At 42.9% G+C, this 20,051-nt stretch overlaps 2 protein-coding genes across 3 annotated transcripts in view; both read right to left on the minus strand.

Moving 5' to 3' along the window:
* The window catches only part of LOC120444845 (transcription factor hamlet), a 33,868-nt gene extending 22,617 nt beyond the window's left edge, over positions 1–11,251 (minus strand). The window contains exon 1 of one of the 2 annotated variants that reach the window (XM_039624805.1): positions 11,242–11,251. Coding sequence is in view for 1 of the 2 variants with exons in the window: in XM_039624803.1 (XP_039480737.1) it covers positions 6,166–6,226 (61 nt within the window). In the remaining variant the exon portion in view is untranslated. Of the gene's footprint in view, positions 1–6,165; positions 6,783–11,241 lie in introns of those variants that run through there. The other variant, XM_039624803.1, reaches the window with a different exon arrangement.
* Positions 11,252–18,541: 7,290 nt separating this feature from the next.
* On the minus strand, positions 18,542–18,748 carry LOC120444819. The gene has a single exon (XM_039624775.1). The coding sequence runs from the start codon at positions 18,746–18,748 to the stop codon at positions 18,542–18,544; it is 207 nt and encodes a 68-aa protein (XP_039480709.1).
* Between the last annotated feature and the right edge of the window lie 1,303 nt (positions 18,749–20,051).

Here is a 20,051-nt window from a genome sequence, read left to right on the forward strand (position 1 = left end):
GAAGAGAAGCAATACATTTATGGATGAAATAAATTATAGGAAGAGCACAAAAAGAATTTGAAAACGAATTTTTATATGTGAACGAAAGTACGTTTGGGATGAAAAAAATACAGAAGATAAAAAGCACATACGCAAACTAAAGATAATAAAAAGACGGGGACACATCGCTACCACTAAGAAGACTTTAAATTGCAGCTGAAATTCAAATTTTAACGCGCCAAAACTGAAACGAAAAATGCTTTTCAGATCGACTGAATATCCCGAGGCTGGAACACTTCCTCTCTGGCAAAAAGGACTCCATGCGAGTTCCATTCAGAGTCAGTGACTCCGGTTTGTCTCTGTGGAAGTCCTGTCGACTGTAATTAACTCAGCTGGATGCCTGATCTTTGACTTCGACTGTCTGAGCCAGGACAAAGGACTTGCCCCGGCTTTTGTGAATGGCTTTTACAAGCTGGGTAGTGCAGGGAAGTAAAGTTCTTGAAGGAATCGGAATCAAAAGTCGTCTCGGTCCACATATCGCTACCATTGTTCGGATTTCGAGTGGAGGACCGAGTGTGTAGGAATGCCCTTCTTTTGGCATAACACAACATTTGAGTGGTCCCGACTTGGATGTGGAACGTCTACGATTGCGGAAAGAATACTAGTTCGACTGCAGACAAAAAATTAATTTAAGTTGTGAATTTCTTTTCTTTAAATAATTACAAAATGCATTAGGTTGGTAATTAAATCAACATTTTCTCAGCATCAACAGTGTACTTTCCTTTCATTTATATTAAGTAAAGTATTTAACTGTTTAAAATATTTAACTGTAATTTAAGTAACTGCCCAAAACAAGCTCCATTTAAGTAAATGCTCATAAATATCGAGCCAGAAATGCCGTGACATTAGTTTACCCTCCACTGTGCGAATTTGTATATCAACCTCTGTTGATCTTGTAAGCCTGGTAACTTCAACTGTGTGTGTGTCTCACTGACAGGACAGGACTCACTGCGATTGCCGTAGCGATTCCCGTTCATATTCAGATGCCGATGCCGATGTCGATTCCGATTCTGATTGCTACGGCTATTGCTATTGCTATTGCGAGGACTGCTGTTCCATTGTTCTGCATTCGAGGCGGAGCGGAAGTCGCTCTTCTCTGCCGAAGAGCCAAAGAAAAAGTGATGCAGGGCAAGTTTTCAAGTCAAAATGCGCGAGACAGACGAGCGGGGTCAGGACTATAATTATGGCAAGGTCAAACCGTTACGAGTGCCGTTGAAGATCGCGTCTGGGAGTGAGGCGGGAAGGGGGGAAGGGAGGCGGGAACCCAGAGATCGTAACTTAATACCAGCCAAAGCTGCAAACTCGAATCTAGAGCAGGATCCGAACCCATCCGTGCAACACGCGCCCTCAAATCGAGTTTACCCAAGTGCAATTTGCAGTGTGCAACGGAAATGGAAGAATAAGGAGCAGATACCCTCTGCTTCCTGTCTTGGCACACTTTCCACTAAAATCACATCTGCCAGGATCTTCGATTGCAGCAGGGTGGTTCAGGTTCAGCCGGAGGGAGATCAGACACACTGGTGATCTGACCTCAAAAGATGCACAATTAATTGGAAAATGTCACTCACATGTAACCCTTTTTATTTGCGGTTTTCCTTGGGATTTTCCAGTATTTTGCCGATTTTTTAATTAAGTTTTTTGCACTACACTTTTAATTAGCGTGAGAATAAGATCGCTATTTCTGGGATAGTCTATTTATTTGGGATTCTGCCTTTTCCTCTAATTTCTCAAGCGAACTCGAAGGCTATCTTTTTCCATTTTACCGACGCTACGCAATCTCGCACGCTGCGGACCAGCAAGAGATTGTCATAAACTAAGCCCGAAGCTGGCCGTTCGACAATTAATTGCCTTTCTCGGAAGTTGGCGCTAAGCAAGCGCATTCGGAGAACTTTTGAGAGAAACGGGGCAGTAAGAGCGAGCTGTCCAGTGCCCGTTAAAAATAGAAAAAGAAACCGACAAGTGAATCTGAATCCGAGGAGAAACCTCCAAAAAGCAGCACCAGCACAACCTTATCGATAAAAGCACTTCGTGTCCGAGGATTGTACCCACCAATCGCGCCGAGCACTTGATCGAAAGTATAATACACTCGCTCTTGTAGTTAGTATCTGTGAAGGGGCCCACATTGTAGGCGCGATCGACATGTGTACTATGCACCCCGCGCCTGATATCTGCAGCCTATTTACTATCTATTCTATGACTTGAAAACAATTTATGGAGCAGGGAAAACAGCGAAATATAATGTACACTGCGAGAAGGGACCTGTTACTCATGGTTAGTTGTTAGCCAGCTCGGATACATGAATGAATGGTGGGAAAACGGCGCGATAGGGCCTATCTTTATAACTGTCTATCAAAGCCTATATAAAGTTGATTGCTAGTTTACAATAATGGCATAAATATGATCTAAGCCTAATTGAACTTTGACGGAATGTACTATAAATAATTCTGTTTGAAAGCGAAACATCAGGGTACAACAATATAATAGCTTCTTAAACTGTTGTGCAATATTATAGGTTTGTAACATGCAGCATTACTAGAATTAGGTACATCTGTTTAGGTACTGAAGGCTAAAAACAGTTTCTAAATATTTCGTTTTTTTATGCACACTTCGTTAAGGGATAATACCAACCTCAAGTATTTCCTTTTCTAGCAAACTACATTTATTAAGTGCAGTATCTTTACCTCCCGCATATCGGAACTATCCCCACTGACCACTAGCCTTTTTGTTCCACAACATAAACAAAGTTATAGGAGAAGGTTTACGTTGATAAACCATAGACCAGTGACAAGACACCGACAGTTACGACGATAAATCTCAAATAGCATGGTATGGGGTATCCATATTCCCATACACTCTCCAGCGCGTTTCCATTTAATTCGTCATCTAAATAAATATCATGTGGCATAGTCCAGAGTCTTAGTATCTGCAACAGAAACCTTGACGTAATGTCGTAAACAAAAGAAAATGCTGGGACTGGGTCGTTTTGATAAACTGGACATTCAGAAGAGTATATTTGCTTTAGAAATAGAAAGAGATATACACAGGCCTCGTATATATTTACAAAAATGTTTTTCAGTGAGATGTTTAAATATATATTAATCTAAGCAGCATAGATACGTTTTATCCACATATGTATCAGATAACGTCTCATTTGGAACCCCTTGTCTTCGACCATATAACGTATACGCCGGGTCTGTCCACGGCTATCATCGGCTGTTTCTATCTAGACAACAAGGTTGGACTGCGTGCAATCGAGGCGACAAGAAAACACTTTTGCTTTCGGACAGTAAAACGTTGGACTTGGTGGAGTCCGAAACCGAATCGAATCGAAACGAAACGAATCGAATCGAATCGTTGGAAATTGAAACGAGCAAATAAATGTCAAAAGTGTGTATTCGGCAATAAATTGTCGAAATTGGAAGAATAATTCGGGTGTTGTAAATCCATAAAAATATCAGGTGCGATGCATGGCCCACTCGCAATGATATTTTCCATTCTTCAGCGATGAAGCAACGCAATCCAAAAAATATAGAAGCTTTAAAGGAGAGCTAAGAACGCACAAGTGCACAATAAAACCATAGTGATACGTGCGCTCTGATAGATGATATCATCAGGAAATACGAACATACATAGGTTCTCTTTCTTAGTGGAGCGATTTCCATGTGTGCTTAACCCAAATTTCCCCGGTAGCTCAAAGTCAAATTTAAATTGCAATGCACAAAGTACATGATATTAATCGGGATAGTAACTTTTTAAATTGTGCCCATCATAAAAAAAATATATCTAAAAATAGATAAAATATACATTATGCGATGTTCTAATGCAAATATGTTGCTAACTGTATGTTTCTAACCAACCTATCGAACAATTTTATGATTTTTTTTATTAAGCGTTAATAGTCAAATGTATTCTTAGTCTATTAATAGGTTACATAAAATTGGTCTGCCAAGGCTAAAGCTTTAAGAACCCAGCAGTTACTTAAATGGGTTAACCCAATTTTGGCAGAGAGACTATGGCACCTAGCTCTATGGAACAGATGAAAACAAAAGTCAAGTAGCGCTGGGGAACTTCATAAATAACTGCTTTATGGGAGTATCCAATAGCACCGACCATAAAGCGTGTCCCACTGATAACCCAGTACTCCACCGCCAGCCGCATAATCTTGATCCCAATGCTTATCTGGCGTTTATCTCTGCACGAGCGAAACAAACTTTCGGGCGAAGGAAACTTGTCTACTTCTACTGCGAATTGTATCTAGCACCGGCGATCTGACCAAGTTACAGCCGAATTTAAGACGCCCAATTCGAGTCTCCTCCCAATATCTGCCCACGAGCTGTAAATTCTCCGTGGGCGACACTTTTATTTTGATGTATTTATGACGCGTTAATGTGTTGAGAAAGAACCACGGCACAAGTGATTGGTGTTTGAGTCTTCCATTATCAGGCGACACCGAATGCTATGTTTTATGATCCTATATATAGCCGTTTCTTGCCTAATTGAATGATATGATAGCAGGTTTTAGAAAATATTTTAATAGCTCTTAATACAATCGATTCCACAGGTCGTAAAAGTGCTGATACTCGGCGCCGATAAGGATTTTACCATCGACCTGAGTCGGCACAACTCACTGAGTAGCCGATCGTTATGGAAAGCGGTCCGATGATGATGGACGTGATAGTGGTATGATGATGGTCACGATTGCCCGAAACTTTTGGCTATCGATTATAGATTATCGGTTGTGTTGCTGCTTTTTGGGGAAACTCGTGACAGGTGACTCGTAAACATTTGGTGGGGTGCTTGGTAAGTGCCTGTTTCGAGGGTGAGCAAATAATATAAAGTTTCCGTATGCTCTGCAGATTGGGTAAAATATCTAATCCAAATTTTCAAAATTTCGATTTACTTCTACCGAAGTCCGAAATAACCTTCAAGTTTTTTGATCTTACTCAGACCGAAGTGCTCAGCAACAATTCCGCGAAGATTTTTACAGATTTTACTAAGTAATCTATAAGTTTTGATAAATAAAACTTTAAAATATAACAGACGTGACAGAAATATACAGAAATATACAGAAATAAGCTAAAAGCTAAAACTTTGTGTGCCGCCAGGAATTCAATCAGCGTGGTTTGAATCACTTCTCTATTAATAAAACGGAAACCTTGTGATTTAGAAAACGTCATTAGGAAATCCGGCAGACATTGAACGACAATTGGCTAATCAAAAGCTTTCCAGGAAGGGTCAACGAAAGATCGGATTCACTTTAAATGCTTACGTCAGCTTCTTCTTAGAAATGTGTGCACAATCTGCTTAGACCCCCAAACCATCGCAATTTTCAGGCTTTACACATTCAATGTCAAATGATAATAATCAAAAAACCGAACATTAAACGTCTGGCCTTAGAGCCAATTCCTGTCTGCGTTTCCGTTTCTAAAAATCTGTTTACCCAGATTTCTGGAGGAAGCGGATAAGAGCCACGAGCTATACAAAATCTAACTACATTGAAACAGATGTCATGGATATAATCTCAGATTATTTGGGGGAAAGATTGGAAACACGAGTCAAAAATGGCAGAAACTTTTGATTTCAATTCTTATTCTGTGACGGAATTCCAACTTCATAAAGAATAAATCCAGTTCGTAATTCTTTTTTTATGTTCCCCAAAGGGTTGATAAAAAGTTTCTGAGTCTTTCAAATGACTCAAGCGCAACATAAATTTAAATTATTTGATATCTTTATTCTTTAAGGAGTAATAACAGAAATAACTGAGCTTGTGTTATCAAAAAATATGAAAACGTGTCGGGACTAATCCTATTTATAATTACAATACGATACTTTGCATGGAATTCTTCATGATACTTCATGAAATTATGTAGATATTATGGTTCCTAATGGGTCTCCGTGGGGTAATTTTTGTGAAGCTGTTGAAATTTTAATGGAAAAAACAATTACTCATGTGCTACAACAGTTTCTTATCCATTTCATAAGTAAATAATCATATATTATCTGACGCATAACATTTTATATAATTAGCTAAATGTATAACAAATGAAGAAGTTAGACCTACAGCCAGTCAGTTGGGTCATCTGTGATGGCATTTGAAGAATCCTTTTACCTTAAGTACTTACTCACCCTGATTAAATTTCCTGGCAATCGCTTTCGATCGCATGATAATCTCCAGCAGTGACGTCATTAAACTAGACTTGGCCAATATCCATAGTCCAGAGAAATCAAAGACTGGCGGGAAATCCTTTAGCAATGCAGGGCCACTTGGGCCAATGACATTGACATACTCAGCTGTTTTTGTCTACCTCGTCTTATCTCTATCTCACTCTTTAAGCCAAGAAGTCGAAACAATTAAAAATCACTTTTGCAAATCAAGAACACAAGTTTTTCCGGGGTGGACAACCGACACAACTGCATTTGCATAGGAATCTCGAGGGGTGGTGTTTGCAAATTTGTGGCTAGGCTAGCAAACATCTAGCCGATGTCTGTATTTTTTCGTCCTGCTTTTACTGTTGCACACGCGTCTCGCAAAAAAGTCAGAGTTGGTAGTGGAAAAGTATCGAGAAAACCCCAATAAAACCGACGGAAAAAAGAGCGACGTTGTTGTTATTGTTGTTGTTGTTAATGAAAAAACAGTTTAAGGCACACACAGTTGGGAAATGCGAAATGCAAAATGCGAAATGGAACTGGAGCTGGAACCGGTGGAGCTTGGAGAGCAAAAACCACCTGAACACACCTGCCCCACAAAGCTCCTCGAAAGCGACTGACGACGGAACTCGAGGCAGAAAACGGAGAACAGAAGCGGAAAACTGAAAACGGAAAATAAGCTGAGCGGAGCAGAGAACGCCGACTATTTCTTCTATGCGCTATAGTTTCATTTTCCACTCCACCCAGCTTTTCCACCCCTCCCACTTCCTATTTTCCATACCAAAAAGCAGAAAAAAAACTGAACGACCCGCCAAGGCAAGGAAAAAAGGAGACTGACTATCGCGGCAGCAATTATGAAGGAACGGGTGGAGCTCCCGAAACTTCGTCGCACCACCAACCAACCACACAGGCACGTGCTCACCGCGCCAGTGGTGATTTCAGGTGTTTCTGGGGCTTCTGGCGTTTCAGGTGCTTGGGTGGTTCGGTTCTTAGTGTGTGTTTGTGTGTGTGACTGTGTGTGAGTGTGTGCTAATGCGGGCAGCCAAAGGACACTAACGACTGGGCACGAAAAACGCAACGTAATTCATGCAAATGAAGTCACGCAAGATTCCCCACTCCGCCGAAGAGAGACACAAGGCACCCCAGGCCTCCAAATGAGTCCTCGGCGATTGCCCATCCAATGGGCTTCCAGCTGGCCGAGGGGAGTGGGGGCTGGGTGGCACCCTCATTGGCTGCAAATTGATTTGGATATAAAATGACCCTTTTTAACTTTTGAAGGTAATACTAAATGCCCAATTGATCAGTGCTGAATAATAAAGTCCACGGACAAATGGGGTAATTAATGTTCTTTGTGAGATGTTAAAAGTTTTAAACCCCACCTATGTAAACTCTTGTCTGTAATTTTCTAAGCTCTTTAAGTCAGCTGTTCGATTTAAGATATCTTAATCCTCTGAATTACTTTTACTCGGTGATTTCCGAAAATGGTTTATCCTGCGCAAGCCAACTTGTTCCGAATTCTCTGCGAAAGTCTCGGCCAACCCGCTATCTTGGCCATCTATCTATATGGCTGTTATTAAAGCCCAACAGGCCGTGCACATGCCAAGTGGGATTCAGGCCTAAGTCCTTCAGTTAGCCTTTTTAGCTGTTTCAGGACCCCGCTCTGCCCCTCTTCTCATCCACTGACGAAATTTATGCAACACCCACTGGAGCTCCCAACGAAAAAAGTCCTCCCTGTGGCCAATGGGCAGGCAAAAGGCACCGCAGAGGGGTGCTGTCACAGAGGGGTGGTAGGTGGTGGCTGGTTGTGGGTGGGAGGTGTAGATTTGTCGCCTGCTCAGTCCGCGTGTCAGCCGTTTGTCATATGGCACCGACAATGTCCGACGTCTGACGTCGTCGTCTGGAACTCAGTTCAAGTACATGCAATCAATATTTCGCTTGCATTAATTATTCATGCTAGGAGGGAACCACCCCCTTTGATCGCCCCCCCCTCGGCAGCGGCCCTCTCCCAGACTGGATAATAATATTTCTGGCTTTTGCTGCGTTCCAATTCCAGCGCATTGCTGGCATTTTTTCTTTATAGCCAAGCGAGAGGAAAGCAGGCCCCAACGAAAGAGAGGGTGCTACTCGGGAAGAAAGAGAGAGAGCAGGCAACCAAGAGGCAGAAGAAGAAGGGGCAGAGTGAGAGGCAAATAGGCAGATCGGGTGGGTGGCAAAGCCATAATAAAAGTAAGTCAGCCGAGGGAAAAACATTTGTTTTTGTTCCATCTCGTAAATATATGCGAAGATTGTTCGCCAAAGTCCGAATCTTTAACGGTTGTTGCTGCTGTTCAGTTTGGGTCAGATTTATGGAACGTATAATTGGCCCAAACGGATCTTGGCATCCAAATGCGCTGCGCCTTATTAATAATCGCAATTTTCATGGCTGTTTATCTAAGTCTTCGTACGTCATTTGGGGCGCCAATTGTTGGGCTTTTCCGGGGGAGGTGGGAAGGGTTTGCTGAGGAAAACAGGTCCGTTGTGCTATTTTTACGCTGAACTTGATCTTGGCAAACAAATATAAACTTACAAAGTACATGCCCACTGGACGGCAGAACTTTCTTTGGATTCTAGCCAATTTTTCCTATGTCGCCCACTTGTGGGGCGGAAAATGACTCAAAGAAGGCGTCATATCATCTGACTCAATAAAGTCCATCATAATCATCCACCGGATGAGTTTATATCACCAGACATTAGCGTTGTTTTGATAGAGGGAAGCCCACTCGCAGAGAAGTTCTGGTTCCCATTGATAGTAAAAGACGTACTTAAGTCATGTACGTAATACATTTGTTATCGAGTTGTAGTTGTAAGTTGGAACTATTATGCAATTGTAAATACGGCTTGTGCGTAATAAACAATGAATTACACATCTATGATTTGTTTTGTGAGACAAACGTTTTTTAACGTATACAAATTTGTAGCTTATCGAAAATAGTTCGCAGCTGTAGTAAATGTAAATAAATGAATTAGGTAATTAAATGAATTAAGTTTAGTCTTTTATACTTTTAAAGATTTTTTTAATACTTTTAGAAATAACTATTGAAAATTGTCCATTATTTTTCATTTCCCCCAGCAGGCTTACAATAAACTAAGGGAAGCATTTTCATTATCCCAATGAAGAGTTTTTCATTAATTTCTTGACCAGGACGAGGGGAAATGGAAGTGAGTGGCCAGTGGCGAAACGAAACAATTTCAGCGCACTTTTAATTATCAGAAAATTACAAATACACATCGGGTGCATACAAACACACATACGTTTATTTCGTATATAGTGGGAGATGCAGTTTTCAGTATGAGGTAATCAGGCAGCAGACTTTTACACCCACCCACCCACTCACACACTAGCACACAGTAGCGTACACACACTCCCACACACGCGCACTAATACAACCAAACGCTTGTTTCTGACTGGCGGGCATTGAATGAAGTTGTTGGCGTTGTTGTCGCCATTTCGCTGTCGTCTCCCTTATCTCCCTGTCATTATCTCTCTCTCTGCTTGGGGGAAAGGTATGAGGGGGTGGAGAAGGAGCGGGATGGGAAACCAGAGAGCGACTGTCATTCGTCTGTCATCGCTCGCTTTCGACTGAGCGGCGAAAACTTTGGCGTCGCATCGACATCGACGCGGCAGCTGCAGCACTCTCTCTCGCTCCCATCCCCATTCTCGCTGCTGAGTTTGCGCTCTAATTTGGGGTGGAGCTTTGAAAAATAGAGAGTCAGAGCGAGAGTGGCGCCGCGGTAGCTTGTTGCGCTCTCTCGTTGCTGCTGGCATTTGATTAATGAAGTGTGTTAAGAGGTTACCAGCCAAGGACAAAGGCTCTCCAAGAGGTCCTTGACTGTGGCAGCAACAAATGCTCGTACATACATAAAGATATCTCCCAAGGAAACAGACAATTGGGGGCGTGGTCTCTGCCGAAGCTGCTGCCGTGTCGCTGTTGCGAACAACCTGCGGTTGTTGCTGCTGTTGCAGCTTTTGCTGCTGCGGCTGTTATCATATCTCTCTGTCGCTGCTCATTTGGCGCTCTCTATCTCATGCGTTATGGCCATCCCGCTCGCTCAACTGTTGCTGTTGCTCTTTCGCTTTGGCCCACGTTGCGTATACGTAATGTGCGCCGAAATGTGTCGCCACACTGTCGTTGGTCCATTGATGTGCGCTGATAGCGACAGTGAGCAGAAGCAGCGGCGCAGCAGCAGCAGCAGCAGTAGCAGCAGCAGCAACAACTTTACACAAAATGGCGATTACAGGTATATATGTAACAGCGAACATCCACACAGACACAGAGCTAAACACCTTTTCAAAGCACCCCCACCCGACCGTACCTCCTCTTTATCATTCGTTGGCGATATCTCCAGCTCGGCGGCGCAACTTTCTTGTGACTGTAGAAATAAACAAAATTCGAACAAAATACTGAGCAAACAAAAGCCCTGACGCAAAAAGAGGCAACTCCTTTTTGTTGCTGCTCTTGTTGCTGCTGCTGTTGTTGCTGCTGCTGTTTATGTTGCTGCTGTGTTTATTGCCTTCAGCTGCCGTGGCAGCCGCGGCACTGAGTTTTATGTCTTCATTAACTGAAAAAGTTATGAGCCATGGCTGCGGGGTTGCCCAAAGGAGGAAAAAGGGCAGGAAAGTGGGGGCCAAAATCAGCGAAAGGCAATGGCAAACGAAGGACAGACCGGACCACAGCATCCATCTGTAAAAGCCGTAATTGGACTTGAACATTTTTGTGATCTGCGTCATGGTAATGAGTGTAAGTCATGTGCAGATTCTACGTGAGATTCAGCAGAGACAGATTCTGCAGTGCGACAGTGGTTGAAAACTGCCATTAAAATATAAGAAATAAGATACAAATACGGCACTTTATGAATAATCCCTACAATTATATATGAACTATATTACGAAAACATTTTAATCCCGCATTTTAGATACATATGTATAAATTCGATTTACTCCACTGTAGACAGCTGATAACTCATTTCACGTGTCTAGATAGAATTACAAAACGCGTAACACCGAGCTCAACTTACCGCCTCCAAATCGTTCGGTTGACTTTCTGAGATATTGGTTTGTTTTTTATTTTACTACTCGGTACTCGTAAAAGTCAGTCACAGTAGCAGTCATTGTTGTTGTTGTTGTTGTTTCAATGGGCCCTGTGTTTTTGCTGCTGGTCAAGTCATCAGAAATCAGAAAAGCGTCGTGGTTGTCGTCGTTGTCCAATATTGTATGGTTGATTCCACACAGGTCTCACCAGTTAACTTCGCTCCACTGATGCGCTTTTTTTCAATTTGTCACGTACGCTGGGCTTTTTCGATTTTCATCTCATTACGTTTGGGAGACAGAGGGTGCAAGCGAGACAGTATAGGTCTTTGGACCTTTACGAAGAGAGCGGCAGAACGACCCACTTAATTAGTATTTATGAAATTCATAGAAAATGCCAGCTTGTTAGGGCTGCTCCTGTTAATCTGAGTCCTTTACTTTCGCTCGCATGTGCTTAGCCAGTCAAATTATGCATTAAATGGCCATTACTTTGGGCTTTGGCTTTGGACGAAAACAAACTTTGTGGGCTAAGATCCATGGTATGGTGACCTGTTAGAGACTTGGATTTTAGTTGGCTTAGGTTTGAGTTATGGTTGATGGGAATGTAAGATTTGAAATTGCTTGAGTGAGGAAAAAGCAACACCTAATGTAAGAAAATCTGCGGGAATTTAATGCTTTACATGTTTTGAAATAACCTATTTATTTCGTAGCCTACAAACCTTGAGTTTACAATACCTATCTATATAATAGGTAAGCTTAGTTCTCTTTGTGCTTCATCGGGTACTGAAAAATACCAGCTTACTATCTTCCGATCTTTGACTTTCATTAGACCAATTTTATGACAGTTCTACGAAAATCGGTGGATAGCTGAATTATGACGTTGGTTCCTGTGCAAAAGCAAAACTTCAAGTTGGGAACGTGAGCGTGGCACATTTATCATTACTTTTGACCCCTCCACCCCACCCATCCAAATGGTAAAAGCAATAATAACTTTATGTATTTGACCTGACCAAAAGCAACAGCAAAAAAACGAAGGCGGCCAAAGGCACAACATCAAGTCGAGTCCTCGAGTGGCTTCTATGATAGAAAATTGTGTCACGACAGGAAGCGAGATAAGAGCGTAATTTTCTTTCAACGTGCACGGGCCCAAAAGCTTTTCTTGGCCGCCTTTTCCCTTTTTTGGTATGTGTGTGTATATTCAGGCCAGGACTTTTGGCCCGGATGTGAGCTATCGTGGTTACCGTTAGTCATTTTCAGTGATTGTTCAACGTCGGACGTTTCAACGTTGTCGTCGTCGTCGTCGGTTGACTTTTAATGATTGTCACGCTCCCGCTTTCTAACTAACCCCTGGAGGCCTCTTTGTGTCCCTCTCTAGCCGCTGACCACAACAGACAGGTGGAAGCAACCCACCTGAGGAAAATCGGGAAGGGTGCGGAAACGGGGTGGGCAGTGGGCAGGGGGAGGGGTGAGGGGTGAGGGAAGCGCTGGAGTGAGCCCAAGACTAATTTGCATTTATATTCATAATCTTAGGCATTGCGTCATGAAATATTGCATGTCCCGAACTTGTGACACTTTAATTGCCCATTTGGTACTAAGCCTACACTGGCCGATATTTCGCCCTTACATTAAATCCAATTTTCCTGAAAACCTTCATGAATCACGGGAACATGGAACCTGTAATGATTCTGTAATGTAATGTAATGTGCATCTGTGATCTCCACTCAAGGATAAAAATTGATCTGACCATTGTTTCTGGGATTTAGTTAGCCAACTATTAATACAGCATTTTATAGACTAAGTTCTTTCGGTGCATCTGGAAGTAGACTCATTCTTGGGCTTAGGCACCCACCTACTCGCCCAGATCAATGCCACGTGCACCTCCCAACCCTCGGAACCTGCTATATTCCCCTCTCGTTGCTGCTCCAATATATTCTCGTAAATCGTTGTCTATATGGGTTGTCTGTTTCGCTGACTACGTGACTTTTTCGCATTTTTGCGCACTCTGCCTGCGACTTGCAGATCGATTTTCAGACGCGATCCAAAAGATCCATGCGGGTGCATAAGGAAAGATGCAAATACAGATACAGATACAGATACAGCTACAAATACAGCGAATCGGACTGATCTGAATGGCAGGGCAGACAAACCACAATTTGAGATGTTAAGTTGTTTGTTTGTTGTGGGCACTTCGGCATCGGCTCTGTTTGGATTGCTGATAAATGTCTAAAAATACGCAAGGCAGCCACAACATGATAGATACAATGTGTGCCGAGTTGGAAGGGTTCCACGGAGTCTGCTCTTCGTCTGCCTTTATCTCGTTCGGAATTTTCTGAATTTTATCGACAACATAAAGCAATTCAATTGCAGCATAAATCAGAGACCACAACATGTGTTGAGCACTCGATGATAGCGGCCTGAAGTATTTATATTCCAAGTAATATATCTGCGGCCGCCATTTTCCCCGCAGTTTCCCCATCCACTTGCCAGGTTCTACCGGGTTTTTAATCCCCAGCCCCCATTTGGCAGCCATAGCCAAGCGTAAAGAGATGTAAAGACATGCTCGAGAGTGCCACTCAATGTGGCAAGCCATGGAAAATGGGAAATGGGGCTGGATTTTCTGCCAGCAACAGGACAAAATGTGAACCGAGCGTAAACTGCCATTTTGCCATTTCAAGCATGAAGAATGGGGAAAAAAATAACGTGAGAAAGGTATATGAAAATAAAAGTACAAATGAAATTTCTCGAAAAGAAATCACAACTTTATTGTACGCATTTTTATTATGGGGGTGGCTACCGTTTTGAGTGGTCTTCTCCCCACTGATAAAGGTTGGCTAACTCTCTCTCCGTCTCCTCGTAAACTGGCTTAATTAAAATGTATTAGTTCTGCCTGCCTTAATTCTTAAAAACAATATTTTCACAAACAATCAAGTAAAGCCAAAAGGGAAATTTTGCTACATTGTAGGCGGCAAAAACGGTACTCTGAAGTTGAAAATCTGGTAAGGTAATTAGAGGAAATGGTGGGTTCAAAACCAGAACTTGTTATGTACAATTATCAAACTCAGTTCCTTTCCTTTGAGTTCTCAAGTGCCCTGAAATTAACGACCAACATGAATTTCGTACAAAAGACCAACCACACATCCGATTATTCTTCCTCCTTCAAGAAGTTACAACTATGTCCAATTGCCTCCAAGCAAATCAAAGTTATTCGTTCTTTTTCCATTGTGGAACCCTTGAAGACCGTGGCAAACATGCTTTATATGATTGCGGCTAGGGAAAATCCAGGACCCGAAAATCAAGAGTCAAGCGCCCAGAAAGGATAACAACCAATTGCCACATGTCTGAGGACTTATCAGGAAAACAGGAGGATTCATTTAAATAACGGAGAAGCCAACATCCGGAGCTGAACAAATTATAGCTCAATTTATACGCTTGTTTGCCCAGCCAAACTCGAGCTCAAGTCCCCAAGAAGTAACGATGGAGATGGCTGTGTCCTGCCATCCTCACAAAGGTCCAACTGGCAGGACACGAAAAGAAAACTCATTTTTGTGCTGCGCAAACAGTTCTCGTTCCGGACATTCGTCCCTTTGATTCCCCCCATCTTTACTGACTGCCTCCCCACACATTAGGACTTCCTTTCCTTCCGATTTCGTGTCCTGGCTGCGATTGTGCGCATTATCCGCAGGGCCGACTGGGGGCCATGGGGGGGGGGGTTTGCAGGACCTGGCTTGTTCCTTCGCTGCAAAAAAAATGTATGATTTATGTTGTTTTAAATCCAAGTCCAGGCGGGAACAATCATCCAGAGAAGCTCTTTTTACAAACTATTTCCCAGGATCAGAGAGGTTTAGGATGTGAGGTCGTGAGCTAGTCGTGAGATTTCCTATTATTATTACACTATATACCATATTAATATATATAAAATAGGATTAGTTGTCAGCCCTTTTTTTAGTATCATAAGGCCTTTTCAACACTGAATCGCATAAGTTGATTGATCTCCGCCTAATGATCTTCACATATGTACATAATCACCCAGGCAAATCGTTAAAAATTTCAATTGCATTTCCCATTCGTGAGTCACGCCCGCATCTCAGAGTGTGGCATATCTCTCCTGGACTTTTGTCCTCCGACTTCTGTCCTGCGGCGTGTGCTTGTGTGTGGTTTCCACAGATTACACACAAAGGCAGCGAGTGTGTGTGAACGGGCACCGCCCACCTCATGCCACCGCCCCTAACGAGAATCCAAGAACGGAACTGAACAGCCCGAACAGAACAGAACTGAGCTGAGCTGGCCCAACTGCGAGACCATTTAATTTGCTGTGGAGGTAATGTGGCATATGCCAGCGGTTCGGAGGAGCCGCCTCAGATTGAGTGCTAAACAGGCCGAGCACCACCCAACCGCTCAACTGAAACCACGCAGCCAGTGAACCACACTACCACTCAACCACTTGCAGCCCAAATTGCTGGCCAGGCGGCTGCACAGCGGAAAAATAAAGCATTCACTAATGGAATGAATCAATTTTCCATTGCTACTCACTTATTTATATAAGTTTATAGGTTTATCATACGATTAGGATATGTATTAACACATACTTAGATCGCAATAATCGGCTTCTTTTATAGAACACTTGATAACTAGAGGCTAGTAGTGGTTTTTTTGAGTGCGAAGGTAAAGCCCATGAGCGTGAGCTCGAAATTGACCCGCAGCCGTTGGCCATGCATCTGGAATTTATTACGCCCTGGCATTTGCATATTTATGAATAATGGAGGATAACCAGTGTGGCCAAGAGCATGTCCAGAAATTAAGACTAACCGGTGGGTCAGGGAGGAGTGGTGATGGGAGGGGAGGAATTGAGGGAAAACGACCCCCGACCTCGCCGGCCTTTCGACTTTTCCATTTCTATAACCTTTGCATGCCAACTGAGATCCGTGGAGTGTGCGAAACTGATACACCGAAAAACGCACACATCTGCACATATGTACCTTGTGTTGGTATGTGTGTGCACACTCCAAGACATTGGTCACGAAAAGCGGAAATGCTGATAAGGAACTTCAATGTTTTTTTATTTCGTTGCCGTGTTTAATGTATTTTTGTCGTGCTTAGTGTCTTTAGTGTGTGCTCTACTCCCAAGCACCCTTGTGTTTCTCTGTGTGCGTTGCCCCGCCATTCAATCTATATACATATATAGTATAATACTTAGTAGCGATTTAGTCGCCCCGAGGAGCTGGGGCGGATCGCTCGGTGGTGGTCGAGCAGTCATAAGTCAAGTGGTTGGCCCTGGGAAAATGGGAATTTCATGTAAATCAATCCATTTAGCGGGAGTGGGCGCAGAACGATGAAATTGGGCGGGCAGCCACATCGGTAAATGTAATACATACTTGTAATTGCCAAAAATTAGGCTCGATTTAAAGAAGATCTTTTTGGATTGCAAACTTTCAATTCACTTTTGATCTCAGAAAAAGTAAAAAAAGAAACGGTTAAGGACAGCAAAAATGAATTAATAGTTAACAGACCAATTTTTATTCCAGAAACACGAAGCTAATTTGAATGGCCATCGTAAAAGTCACATAAAGTAGAACGTAATTCACAATTCACCCATTAGAGTTTTGTATTTGAAGATTTTGGTTGTTCGTAAACAAAAATCCCGACTTCAAGTGACAGTTTGTGGTCGTCTGGCTCTCAGACAATGCCAACCACTTATCGAATTTCACACTCGATTTGTTCTAGCCGACGGTTGATGAGTTTCCCAAGAGCTCGAAATGAAGACTTGGCGCAGCTTCCTTTGAAGAGGAAACCGATAAAATCGATGAACTCTGTGACAAGCGCATAGTTGGAAAGAAATAAATTGAAATTTATGCGCTCATAACAATTAGGAAGAAGTCAAGTGTCGCGGAGAAAGGCCAAACTCGCACTTTAAATGAAAAGTTATCTGTGGCGCTGGATAGACAATTCGTTTTCCTACGGCGTTGCTTATCTATGAGCCTAATGCCCCAATATTCGATCAGCCCATGCACGTGACTTGCGTACACACTCACCTGCCTGGGAACTCCCCCCGGATATCATCTTAATTGGATTTAAAGCCTAGTCCTGCGCCCAATGCCTTTGTGTTTGTGGAAGGGCAACCTGCAACGACACTTAACCGCGGGCATATTTAATTTAATTTCTACGTATTTAACCCGAAACCAAGCCAAGCCGGTGAGCAGCTGTTGTTGGTAGTCGGTGGCGTACATACCCTGTTAAGGCTTATAATTATTCTAGCTGATATTATGGTTACTACAGACAAGAATGAAAAAATGTGAGCAACGTGTAGAACAAATGTGAGCAACGTAACTTAACTCAATGGGATTAGTTTTCTTAGTGTATTAGGCGGATTTGAAAATTCGTCTAGGTATAAAGCAACCTTAATATTTTTAAGATCGACTTACTACAAATAGCCAGTAAATGATTTATTCATTTCTATATAGACAGCAGATTGACCTTTGCTAGAGTATAGCTTACCCAACCAAACCAATCCCAACCGATTCCGGGACATGGCACCAGAGGTCAGGGGTCAGAACAATGAGGGATTGCAGGTTGCACAAGGCTGAAACGCGCTACGCTTTAAAAATTTATGCAATTATGAGCCGCAAATATTATTATGTAAACATACAAATACAAGCTGGCTGGGGTGTTCGGCAAATGAGCAATGTCCCGCCGCCCAAACTGTTCATGTTGTTGCGGCAACATATTGATAGACAATAATTTGTCTTAATGAAATTTTCCCTTTATTTATGAGATGGCCGAAACGTGTAGGAAATCTTTCACAGCCCGAGGCGACGGCGTTGCTAGGAAAACAATCTGCTGCCGGAGATTTCGAGGACCAGCCTTGGGGCAATTAGTGAGGGTTGGGCTTTGGGTGGTTCAACTTTCACCGGTTTTGCTATTGTTGCCCTTCAGGTTGCTGTCTTCAGTGGCCTGTGCATAATTTATGGCCCCGGCCACCCACTTTGAATTCTGTCTGGTTCTGGGCGATGGATGAAGCCCTATTTCAATTATCAACAAACTTTTCGAGAAAAGAACAGAAATCTGCGATGTAATTGCTTTTGGTCTCTCACCTTTTGTCGCCGAAACGGGAACCGCAAAAGCCAAACGTCCGAGCGACTTTTCCTCACTGAGGAAACGAAAAAACTGTGGAAATCCTGTTAATGGGGCTTCCCCGCTGCGTGTGGATAGGTTTTTCACTTGCCAAAAGGGAGTGGGAGTGGGAGGGGAGGTGCTCAAAAGATTTTCCAATATCAATTGAAATTAAATTGAATTTTAAATTGGCCAGCGTGGCCAGAAGACATTGCCGTACTTCGAGGAGTACGAAGGAAACCCCTGGAAAATTTCGGGATAATGGGCGTGTGTGGGCTTGTATGGGCGTGGCCCAGAGTTGGCCACACTTGTTTGTGACAGCCCAAGAGGGCAATAAAGCGAATGAGAAATGTTTAATGGAGTGAGAGTGAAAAGGTGGAAAAGTTTCATGTCAGACTAGTGTAGTAAAACTGGGAGTAGGGAAATGCCCAAAACGACTCTGCTGTCCAGTAGAAAACAATTTCTTACATTTCTTTGGGGAAATCTAATGAAAAACTGTTGTTTGGTGGTGATAGCTAGTAAGTGATCTAGTGAAGTTGGGGCAATATTCTATGAAAACGTTGTATTCCTGAAGAGTAGCTTTTTTTCTTTGTGATTTCTTTTTCATTCTACATATTTTTAATCGCAGGAATCCCACCAACCGCCTTACTTCTCCCTACCAACCATTCCTGCAATCCTGCAATCCCAACTCGTAGACTTGACAGCAAAACGCCTCCCGACCGCCTTTAGTTAGTTGCGCTCTGAACAAAAGTGAAAGTAGGCATTGCGAAGGGACTTGCATCCCGACAGGAGTACCCAACGTATCCTATATCCCAGATCGCATATTCCGCATATCCCATTTAACGAGCACTCCGCATCTCATTCCCCTGCTTTTGTTGGCTCGCCATTGTGGACTTAAATGCACAATTTGCGCACAAAAAGCGCGGATTTGAAGGGAGGGGGGAGTCGGAATGCACTGAAAGAAAGAAATAAAGAAAGAAAGAATAATTGATAATTTAATGAAATTGTAAATAGCAATTTATATACATGTAAATATAAATATAAAGCAGCGTAATCAAGAGCTTCGTTAGAAACAACTGATCACGGAAGGAGAATACATATTTATTTATATTTACATAAGTTATTTTTGAAATTCGCAGACTGATTTGTTTGCGGTGCGCACAATATACCGATACACACACTTACACACTGGCACATTCAATGTACTTCCGGTGGCGGAACAGGAACAGGAGAAACTGCGAGCCGCGACTGGATTCGGTTTTTGAAGTTGCTTTCAAGGCCCTTTGACAGACGCAGCGACGGATAATACACACTTAATTGCTCAAAATGATGCAATTGTGGAGCGTTGCATATGCCATACATACTCACACTCACACACGAGCCCGCCACCACCACACACATACACACATACACACGCACACTGGCAAGGAGCAAAGAGCAGTACATCACCCATGTGCACCACCCGACCAGCGAATGGAAAGCTCAGCCACAACTTTTTGGCGCGCTCGCTTTGGGCATGCTGTGGGAACAGGGGGAGGGGAACTGTCGGAAGAGGGGTGTTAGGGGGTGGTGTGAGGGGGCCAACAAAGAGGAGGGAGTTACCCTGCTTATGTATTTAAGCCACAACAAAGACACTCGAGAGCATATCATTGGCGTTTTGTGACGACCTCTCCGCACTCGAGCTCACGTGAGC

This window comes from Drosophila santomea, chromosome 2R, assembly GCF_016746245.2.
Source record: "Drosophila santomea strain STO CAGO 1482 chromosome 2R, Prin_Dsan_1.1, whole genome shotgun sequence".
In the NCBI taxonomy this organism is placed as follows: Eukaryota; Metazoa; Arthropoda; class Insecta; order Diptera; family Drosophilidae; genus Drosophila; species Drosophila santomea.

What these genes read in the sequence shown, in the direction of transcription:
- LOC120444819 (XM_039624775.1), bottom strand. Translation starts at nt 18,748, where the DNA reads ATGAAACTTTTCCACCTTTTCACTCTCACTCCATTAAACATTTCTCAT.